Genomic DNA, 11,529 nt, shown 5'->3' with positions numbered 1-11,529 from the left:
ACTGGTCCATATCTACACTGTAAAACCTAACAGTCAACTTTTATCAAATGAAACCAGTGTAGTTAACTCAATTTACTGAAAGTTAGTTCTAATCATTTGAAAAGAGTTTTGAACTCGGTGTTGAAGGTAATGATTTAAGGCTGATTTATACTTCTGCGTCAAACGCATGCGTATGCTACGGCGTTGACGCATAGCCCTACGCCGTGGCCGTCAGAGTCGCTGACATGCACCTCTCAAAAAATGTAACTACACGTCGCAACGACACGTAGCGCAAGCTCTGTGATTGGTCGGCTTGGTAGCGCTGACCAGTCTGGGCAGGACCGAGAGCCGCGCGAATGGCGCGACCATGATGGAGCGATTGTTTACAAGTGTGGAGTCCTGTGAAGGAGCTCTGGATGGAAAGTTTTGTTTGTGTTTACCTCATAGTTAAAGTTGTTGCACGTCCGCCGGTTCCTGCCTCAAAATGAGCGAGTTTGAGCCACTTGTACATTCAGGAAGTGTTCAGGAAAAGCAAAACACCAGCGAAGAAACTCGACACAGAGGAACATTTACACCTCACTGCCAACTAGCGTTTCGGAAGTGTTATTGCAGACCAACAGAGACAGCGTGCAGAAGTATAAATGCACAGCTACGCGCGTTGCATGCGCAGTGGGTTACGCCGGTCACTTGATGTAGAAGTATAAACCAGGCTTTACTTTAATTCCTCATTACTTCAACAATGGAGCAAGTTTACAGTACTCATATAGATCAGTTTTTTTTAACTCATTGTTTGTTGCAATCAGTTTCCTTAAACGGTTTGAGTTGCCTTAACTTATTGGGTTTTACAGTACTCATTTGGTTAGAGTTCTCTTCATTTATTGAGTTTTACTGTGCTCAAATTGCTTCATTTACTCAAATGGTTTAGGTTCACAGTACTCATTTGGACTAGTTTTTGAACTTTAATGGTTTGATGCAATCAGTTTCCTCAAATGGTTTGAGTTACCTTAACTTATCAGGTTTTACAGTGTCGAGTGATAAGTCAAATCGGCTGTTCATATGTCACCATGCATGACAAAACCAGTCTTTAAGTTTTACGAGTATATTTATTGGAATAGCCCAAAGCACATTGTAGGGGTCAAAATTAATAGTTTTTTTATTTCATGCCAAAAATCATCCATCATGAAAATGTTTTAGTAAATTTCTTACCATAAAAGTATCAAAATTGTAATTTTTATTCATAATATGTATTGCTAAGAACTTAATTTCTTCTTTACAGGCAATCTTTTCTCAGTATTGCATGTTTTTTGAAGCCTCAGATTCCAAATCCAAAAATATTGTCCAGTTCTAACAATCCATACATCAATGGAAGCTTTTTTATGCAGATTTCAAATGATATAAGCCAAATATTGATCTTAATGACTGGTTTTGTGCTCCCATATGTAAAATAAAGATTACCTTTTAGGTGCTCTCACTGTTGTTGTTTTGGCCATATTTGAAGTCAATTGAGGGACTGCAATAATGTACTAAGGTAAGAAAGAAAGGTGAGTATTGGGTCACTTTCTGACTCTCTTATAGAAATCTATACTAATTATTTAATGCAAACTTGATATTTAATGTTTGTTTGTGGCATGTGCAAAGCTGTTTTTCCTCATCCTGTAAAAGCCTTTAATGCTTTAATGAGATATACGATTATCTTCACCCCTTCATAATCCTATCATCTCAATCTACTCTCTTAATACTCACCTATATAGGGATCTGATAAATGAGGGTAAGGAATAATCAATATTGTCAGAAATAGCCTTTATAGCAAGACCTTAGAAACACTTTGTAACTTGCATTTAATATATTGTAAACAATGTTCAATGGATCAGTATCACTTATGAATGACCATGTTAACTAATGGACTGTGCATTATATAATGTAAAAAGGGTCCTATCAATGAAGGTCATAGTTAATGAGCATTCTTAAAGGACATCAAGAATCACCCAATTAATATTTAATTCATTAATGCATAAATATGAGTTTAGCTTCAAGTATTTTAATTTTGGCTCTAAATCAACAATATGCACGATGTTTTATTTAGCAGTTTAAAACGTTATTGTATATTATCTCTTTAAAAAGAAATGATTTAGTATTAATTCATAAAGATTGTTATAAATTGATGCATTATGGGTCCATACTTTTCATAGTCAAGAGGCCCTGCTCAGGTTATTTTTAGATATGAAGACCGATCCTGTTCTAGTGCACAGTCCAGTCCGCCTTTTTACTATGGTTTTCCACTTGCTGTCAATGAAATTGCGAGTCCTACTATGGCAAAGGTTTTGATTAAAATTCATGCCATCAAGGAGACGTATAACAGTCAAGACTTGATCATTTAACATATATAGATCAGTAGTTCCTGCTTTATTCCTGAATAACAGAATTACTATCTATTTGGCTAATTGTCACTAATTCTTTCATTACTATTTGGTAATTAAAATATTGAACAAACAATTGTCTGGCCAAACAATTAGGAAAGATCATATTTTAATGTGTTATACCAGTGATTCTCAACCACATTCCCGGAGGACCTCCAGTGCTGCACATCTTCCTTGTCTCCTTAAGCCAACACACCTGATTCAGACAAATAGCTCATTAGCATAGACCAATAGCATCTGGAAGCAGTCTGTATGATCCTCTCGCAGACTGAAAGACCTGTAATAGGTGTGACAGAGGAGACAGCTAAAACATGCAGTGCTGGTGGTCCTCCAGGAGCGTGGTTGAGAAATACTGTATTATTATGTAAAATATAAAAAAAGTTTTACTTTAAGTCTAATTAGGAACGTTTTGTTAAATGCAAAGGAAATTGTGATGTTTTAGGAGCGTAGTGTGTATTGTGTAATGTTTTATTTTAAGAACATGTAGTATAAAACTGAATACTTCAGGTATATGCTGTAGTGTGAATCAATGAATATAAAATCATTTCCTCTGTAGTTATCCGAGTTGTGGATGTACAAATACCCGTCAATGTTAGCTTTATGGATATTAACTGACGTTTATTCCATGCTCTCCAATGCCCGACGCCATCTTTAGAATGTTAAGTAGACCGTGCTGACGTCGAGTCTCTTCGCTCCAATCACAAACGCCGCCTCATGAATATTCATAGCTAGCATTTCGCCATAGTACGATTAGTAAATTCGCCTCCCGGCCGGGCGGTTTAGCTCCTCCTACACTCTTCCAGTTGGGATTCTGTGTCGCTGCATCCATTTTTGTGTATTTAAGATATCTTCAAGAATTATTAAAGCTGGAGGAAAGCGAGGCGACGGAGCAGAGGGACACAAAAGGGAAACGAGCGTTTATTATGAGATGCAAAAGAACTTTCCCAGGACGATGACAGCGATGGGTTAGACAGGATTGAACAGGATGATGGCCAAATAAAAGGCAAGAGGCTCTTTCACATCCTCAACTGAGATCTGGAATAAACATCTGAGATCTGCTCTTTTATTCATAATGCGTCGTCGCTTTACTAATTTTCTCTTTGAGTTGAGGAAGAGGAGAACATCAGACGGCATCGCGTTCATTTCAGTAGCCTTTAAAAGGACCAGCTGCTCTGAGAATGATTGATCTGATGCTGTAAAACCCATGTACTACAGTCTAAGGGCTCACACTGTTATCATTTCACCGGTAGTCTAACCTAACGACCTTTTTAAAAGTGTTTTCAAGCGTCATCAGAGATGCTGCTGTGGGTTGTGATGCTTTGATTCCTGATCATCCTGATCAGATGATGATGATTGATCAAATAGACCTTGCATTCATCATGGATTAAGTCTGGTTATTGATCTTCTTCAGCATCGGCGTGTAAAGATGTCGGCTCCAGCCGGGCCCCGCAGCGGGCCTGTCCTGCCGGAGATGCCGGACCTGAGCCACCTCACCGAGGAGGAGAGGAAGATCATCCTCGGTGTCATGGACAGGCAGAAGAAAGAGGAGGAGAAGGAGCAGTCAATGTTGAAGTAAGAGCTGATTCTGTTTTGTATCTTTAAAGAAAACACATTTCGAGTTGAATCCTGGAGATAGAAAGTGAAATCTCTGTTGGTTTGACTGATATGATGGTGTAGTGGGAGATTTGGGTTTCTGGAGATCAGGCCTTTGCTTGATTGTCTTCATGCTTTGGGATTGCATTATGCGCCATTTTCGCTTGTGTTACTAGTGCACAGTTCATAATGACAGCTCATAGTATACCAGCACGCTATTCCGGTTTAATCGATGTGAATATCTGATGTTGTTTTGACCTGAGCGTTGAGGCTGCGGCGCCAGAGGTTTCAGCACCACGGCGCTGTCCACTGACTTACAAACCACACTCAATGGCTTTCAGAGTGAGGAGAATATGGAGAATTAGAGGTGTTTTATTCCACATTGCTTTAAGTAAACATGTTATTATAGGTCTTGAGTTATTTGATTGTCTATTAAATATGTTTTTGCCACATTTTTGGATGTGTACCTGTGCAATAATTGAGGGAATTGTTCAATTTAACGGGGCTTTGCAAACTTTTTCATGCGTCCAGGTGTTATGATGACTTCAAAATGTAAAACTGATTGTGTTTGTTGACCCTCGACCACAAAACTAGTCTTTTATTGAATGGGTGTTTGAAATGGTAAAAAAATAGAAAAGTAAAGGAAATTATGGGTCAAAAAGTATACATTTTTCTTTTATGCCAAAAATAATTAGTATATTAAGATCGAATTCCATGAAGATATTTTGCACGTTTCCTTCTGTGAATATATCATATTTTTTGATTAGTAATATGCATTGCTAAGCGCTAAATTTGGACAACTTTAAAGGCTATTTTCTCAGTTTTATTATTATTATTATTATTATTATTATTATTTTTAAATTTATTTATTTATTTATTTATTTATTTTTATCTCTGCCAGTATTGTCATATCCTAACAAAGCATACATTTATGGAAAGTTTATTTTTACAAGTAATGCATACATTTCAGTTTTGAAAAGTGTTAAACTTATGGCCACATTTTTGTATATGTTTGTTCATTTATATATGTCATTCTTCTGACAATTTATGTAGTTCGTTTTCACTGAAAGAAGCAATTAAAATATTACATGTGTAGCATTATATATCTTATCTTATCCCTGACATATTATTAGAAGTGTAAATCTTGTCAGTATAATAAAATAAATGGATTCTCTCATGATTTACAACCAATCTCTACAATTTTTACTGTGAATTGTTTGTTTGAAAACTCCTGGTTTGTGTTTATAGAAAGTCAGACAAACCAAGAAAATCTTTTATCATTCATATATAGTTAACAGAAAACAAACAGCAGAGCGTAAAACATTTTTGTTGTTCCTTTGTTTTTTTATTTGTAGTGACATTTGTGTGTGATTTAAAATATATCTACATATATACAATATGCATAGTCATTGTTTATTAGAGCAGTATTTTTTGTCATTGTTTCTTATGTATAAGAATTTGCACATAAAAAAACACATCAAATGGTAATATTTGCTATTTTCTATATATAGACTAATATTTGGCTGAGATGCAACTATTTGACAATCTATAGTTTGAAACTGAATCTTTAACATTGTTCAAATTAACTTGCACATTTCAATACACATTTCTAATCAAAAATTCAGTTCTGATGTGTTTATAGTAGGAAATATACAACATATCTTCATGGAACCTGATCTTTAACCAATATTCTTATAATTTTTGGCATAAAAAGTCAATAATTTGACATTTACAACATATTTTTGGCTGTTATCCAAAACATACCCATCCAACATAAGACTACATAAGGTTTTGTGGTTAACGTTTACCAGTTCTTTGTAATGCACATTTCTAATCATAAATTCTGTTCTGATTTATGTATAGTAGGAAATATACAACATGTCTTGGAGCATGATCTTTAACTTATATTTTTATGATTGTTGACAGTCAGCAATTTTGACCCATACAATGTATTTTTAGCTATTACCCAAAACAAAACCCATCCAACATAAGGCAACATAAGTTTTACACGTTTAACAATAACGTCCACGTTTAACAGATTAAGTGCAGATTTAATCCACATGTCTCAACTAAAATTAAGTTCTTATGTATTTATAGTAGGAAATGTACAACATATCTTCATGGAACACCATCTTTACCTAATATTCTCATGATTTTTGGCATAAAAAGTCAATAATTTTGACTATGTTTTCTATTTTTCTGCTAATACCCAAAACAGATAAGGTAACAATGTTTTGTGGTCCATGTTTAACAGATTAAGTTCTTGGCAATGCGCATTTCTAATCAAAATTTGAGTTCTTATTTATTTATAGCAGAAAATGTACAACATCTCTTCATGGAACATGATATTCTTATGATTTTTGGCATAAAAAAGTCAATAATTTTGACCCAAACATATTAATAATAATAATAATAATATAATAATAATAATAATGATATTACCCAAAACATACCCATCCAACATAACGTCAGTGGTCCACGTTTAACGGATTAAGTTCTTAGTAATGCACATTTCTAATCACAAATTCAGTTCTAATGTATTTATAGTAGGAAATATACAATATATCTCATGGAACATAATCTCTAACTAATGTTCTTATGATTTTTGGCATAAAAGTCAATAATTTTGACCCACAGAACGTATTTTTGGCTGTTATTCAAAACGGATAAGGCAACATGAGGTTTTGTGGTCCACGTTTAAAAGGTTTAACGTATTAAGAACATATTTTTGGCTATTAAACAAAACTAATCCAATGTAAGGTTTTATGGTGGACAAATCTTTAAAGTTTAACAGATTAATTTCTTACCAATGCACATTTCTAATCAAAATTCAAATTTAGCTTTATTTATAGTAATAAGTGTACAAAAATGTTTTAAAAATTATATATGTCATAAAAAAATCAATAATATTGCATAAGCATAAGGTCCAGGAATACAAATGTTTACCTCAGGAACACAATTACAAACCAGAACTCCATCACAATTTTACTAGTAAATGAATGCAACAAACTTTCCAGGATCCAAACAGAGAGGTATTTGTGATTCCATGAGCTAGCATGGAGCATCATCTTTAGCTTATGGATATTTCTTTTTTTTTTTTTGCGAGGGTGTGGAGATGTGCTTCTATCATTAGGTAAATATTAACACTGCAGCATGGAAATAGAGCCGATTGCGTGTAATAAGTGAAGTAAACATGAGTCACAGACATAAAGCTGACTGCCACCTCAGTGCTGGTGTGTGTGTGTGTGTGTGTTTTAGGTGAGTCACTTGATCCCTCCCTCTTAAATACACACATCCACCATTCATAGTTTGGAGAGAGCTAATGTTGATGTCATGTAATGGTTGTTAGCATCGGTGTGGACGCTGTCACGAGGCCTGTGATCTCTGTGCGAACGGCCGGTTTAGAGTTACACAACAACACGGCGGCCTGTTGGCCTCTGACTGTTACTTATACTGAAGAGTGAATGTGCGGAGCTGCTGGCCGTGTCATGTGACCCACAGAGCGATCACATTCTCATTGCTGGTTCACAAGGCCATACTTTCATTTGGGTTATTTAAAGGGGATGTGACGTTGTTTGGATTATTGATCTCTTCTTCTAAGATCTACTTAGAAAGTTAATAGATGTTTTTTTTTAGTATGTCAACTGAGTAGATTTTGATTGAGCTTGTTATTTTGTTGGAATGTCACGACTGACCAATCACAATCGAGTATTTCAGACAGCCATCAGACCAATAAAGAGATAAATAAAATGCTATATTTATAGTGCTCTACATAAATGTATGGAATATGTATGCAAAATATTGGAAAAAATTACAAACTGCAAAAATGTCAACAAAATTTTATACTTTTTTTTTTGTTTGTTAGTTTGTTTCTCTTGAATTTTGCTCTTTAAAAAAAAAAAAAGCTTAAAATTGTTAAGCTTCCTATAGAAAATATTCATTTAAATGAGAGATTATAAGGTTCCATTTAATGTTTTAGGATGAATATTTTTTTCTTGTTTAAATCAAGCATACAAGACAGATTTGTCCAGTGTAGATGTTGATTTTATGTTATTAATATGGTCCTATTTATTGAATTATATGCTTTATATGAATTATTGAATTATATGCCCCATGAATTAAATTAGGTATTTGCCCTTCAAGGCTTAATATAAAATTAAAAGACTTGAAAAGAAGACAGACAATGAGCAAATGAGTTGTTTAACAAAGTTTAATAAACAGTAAAAATGTTTCACTGACTATATATATATATATATATATATATATATATATATATATATATATATATATATATATATATATATATATATATATATATATATATAAATAAATAAAAATATTTCATTTAAATTTTTTTTTAAATAAATAGTCTTAATGTAAACAAATTACACAAAAAACTTCATAATGTACATAAGTTGTCATGTATTAAGAATGTGTGAATAACTTAGTTTTGACAAAAATGTCAAATAGAACCTTATAATTCTAAGGTGACGATATGTTGAGCACTGTACACTCACCGGCCTTATTATTGGCCTTTTTATTGGGTACAACTTACTAGTACTACAAGTCTGACCATTCTCCTCTGACCTCTGGCATCAACAAGGCATTTCCGCTCACTGGATATTTTCTCTTTTTCAGATCATTCTCTGTTAATCCTAGAGATGGTTGTGCGTGAAAATCCCAGTAGATCAGCAGTTTCTGAAATACTTAGACCAACCCGTCTGGCACCAACAACCATGCCATGTTTAAAGTCACTTAAATCCCTTTTCTTCCCTATTCTGATGTGTATTTGTACCAGCTCTGCAAATAAGCTTTTCATCACAATCACCTTCAATCACAATTTTTTTTACGATTACTTCATACAAAAGTTAGGTTTAATTAAAGCACATTTACTGTGGTGAACATGGAGGAAAAACAACCATGCCAATCTGTGTGTTAGATACAATTTCAATTTCTACTATAATCAACTCTCAGATATATTTACGTGTGTACGCCTGACCTTGACAGACTAAACTGAAGAAATAAGTTAAATGTGAATTCTATATCAGACACGCCTACCTGTTTTCATAATCTCTGCTGACCAATGAGAGATCAAAGATGTTTACCCTGCTGGTTTAACTTCACTTTGAATTTTCGGCTTAAATTAACTTAAAACATTCTTGGTTTTAGCCTGATATCGTGTTAAATTGGTAGTATATTATTTTAATTGAACTATAATAGGCTTTTATTGTTTCCTGCCAAAGTTGATGTGCACATGTGGATTTTTACAAATGTCTCTCGGCCCGGAGTTTGATTGACAGGCGGTCTGACCAATCACAGTGACATAATTTCTGTATCTTGAATATCACAGTAATTTCTGTCAACTCCTGTCTGAAATTAACATGTCAATTTTCCAGAAATGATTAATCATAGAAAGTACACGTATTGTCAGCGGGGAGAGTTGTCAGACACAGCTATTGTCTTTTTGATATAGAAGTTCGGAATGACTCATTTTGTTTCAATAAGTGCTTGTTTTGTACGTAAAACAAAGTTTAAGTGTTTTGTTGCATCAAATGTTTTTTTTTTTTTTTTTTTTTTTTTGCTGGTTGTGTACTCTACCTGTATTGATCACACATTAATCTGTTTTAATTAGCCAGTTACTTTTAGATTCGAATGCTTTATAGTGATGAATATATACAGTCAGAATTATTGGCCCCCCCTGTTTATCTCCCCCCCCCAATTTCTGTTTAACGGAGAGATCTGTTCAACACATTTTTAAACATAATAGTTTTAATAACTCATCTCTAATAACTGATTTAATTTATCTTTGCTATGATGACAGTAAATAATATTTGACTAGAAATTTTTCTAAGCACTTCTATACAGTTTCAAGTGACATTTAACAGCTTAACTAGGTTAATTAGGTTAACTAGGCAGGTTAGGGTAATTAGGCAAGTTATTGTATAATGATGGTTTGTTCTACAGACTATAGAAAAAATATATAGGTTAAAAGGACTAATAATTTGACCTTGAACTTTTTTTTTTTATTTAAAACTGCTTTTATTCTAGCTGAAATAAAACAAATAAGACTTTCTTCAGAAGAAAAAAAATTATCAGACATACTGTGAAAATTTCCTTACTCTGTTAAACATCATTTAGAAAATATTTAAAAAATCAAAAAAAAAAAAAAAAAAATCAAAGAGGGTTTAATAATTCTGACTTCAGCTGTATATATATTTTCAGAAGTATTTTAAGTCTTTTGTTGTTTATGATGGACTTTAATTCATCTTACATCAATGAGCGAGGCAAGGTTTTGCTGTTGTTGACATAAATGTGCGCAATATCAATCAATCTACAGAGTAGGGCTGCTCGATTATGAGAAAAATCAAAATCACGATTATTTTGGTCTTAATTGTAATCACGATTATTTAAAATGATTATCAGTTGAAGTCAAAATTATTAGTGCTCTGTGAATTGTTTTTATAAATATTTACAAAATTATGTTTAACAGAACAAGGAATATTTTCACAGTATTTCCTATATTTTCTTTTTTCTGGAGAGTCTTATTTTTTATTTTGGCTAGAATAAAAGCAGGTTTAAATATTTTGAAACCTATTTAAGGTCAATATTTTCAGCCCCCCTAAGCAATATATTTTTGATTGTCTGCAGAAGAATCTACTGTTATAAAATGACGTGTCTAATTACCTTAATTAAGCCTTTGAATTGTACTTTATGCTGAATACTTGTATCTTGAAATATAGCTAGTACAATATTATTTACTGTCATCATGGCAAAGAAAAAAATCATATCAACATAAACCGTTATTTTCCACCTTGTAAATAAAAAAAGAGAAATTAATACAATAGAATAAAAAATATGAAAAAAACTGTGCTGTAAGCATCCTCCTTGTGAGAAAAAAACTTCAATTATAGCTACAAAAGTACTTCAGTCAAGAGTGATTTTCTCCTTTTGTTGTTTGATTAATGATAAAAACAGTCAGCAGCAGGAATATCGCGCACTGTCACTTTAAGAGCAGCACAGTTCTGATTTATGGTTTCTCTTTCACACGTCTTTTGATTCTCAACTCGTTTATTTATTACATAAATGAGGGTAAATATGAATAATCACTAAACACACCGCCTTTTGACACCAATGTGCCTGTATTTGACCATTAAAGCACTCGCATTAAGATAACTTCAGATGTGTGTGCTCTGCTCGTCTCTGAGGCTGAGAACACACACACACACACACACACACACATCAGAATGCGATCTCTCTCGCGCTTTTAAAACATGAATGATTTGACTGTACATCAATGAACGATGCGCCTGCCGTGCTGCAAAAGTTGCATTACAGTTCATGCCTTTAGTAATGTTCACGTGAAACTGAGCCTTATTATTATTATTATTATTTTTAAATTATTATTATTATTATTATTATTATTTCCTATATTTAGCCAGAAGATCACATTGAGACAGTACTGAGACCTAAAAGAAGGTCTGGGCATTCGTTTGCAGAGCAACAAATGTGTACAACTGGAAAGGGGGCGGTATATGATGGA

The 11,529-nt window shown here is 33.5% G+C and overlaps 1 protein-coding gene across 24 annotated transcripts in view; it reads left to right on the top strand.

The window, feature by feature from the left end:
* Positions 1-3,189: 3,189 nt before the first annotated feature.
* rims2a (regulating synaptic membrane exocytosis 2a) overlaps positions 3,190-11,529 on the top strand; it is a 315,973-nt gene continuing 307,633 nt past the window's right edge. For 14 of the 24 annotated variants that reach the window (XM_073926649.1, XM_073926647.1, XM_073926645.1 and 11 more), the window contains exon 1: positions 3,190-3,968. In XM_073926649.1, coding sequence (XP_073782750.1) covers positions 3,823-3,968 — 146 coding nt within the window. In that variant the 5' untranslated portion in view covers positions 3,190-3,822. The remainder of the gene's footprint in view (positions 3,969-11,529) is intronic. The other 10 variants (XM_073926654.1, XM_073926650.1, XM_073926642.1 and 7 more) reach the window with 1 other exon arrangement.

This window comes from Danio rerio, chromosome 16, assembly GCF_049306965.1.
Source record: "Danio rerio strain Tuebingen ecotype United States chromosome 16, GRCz12tu, whole genome shotgun sequence".
In the NCBI taxonomy this organism is placed as follows: domain Eukaryota; kingdom Metazoa; phylum Chordata; class Actinopteri; order Cypriniformes; family Danionidae; genus Danio; species Danio rerio.
The sequence above is the reverse complement of the archived record's forward strand: the minus strand, read 5'-3'. Positions and strand labels throughout refer to the sequence as shown.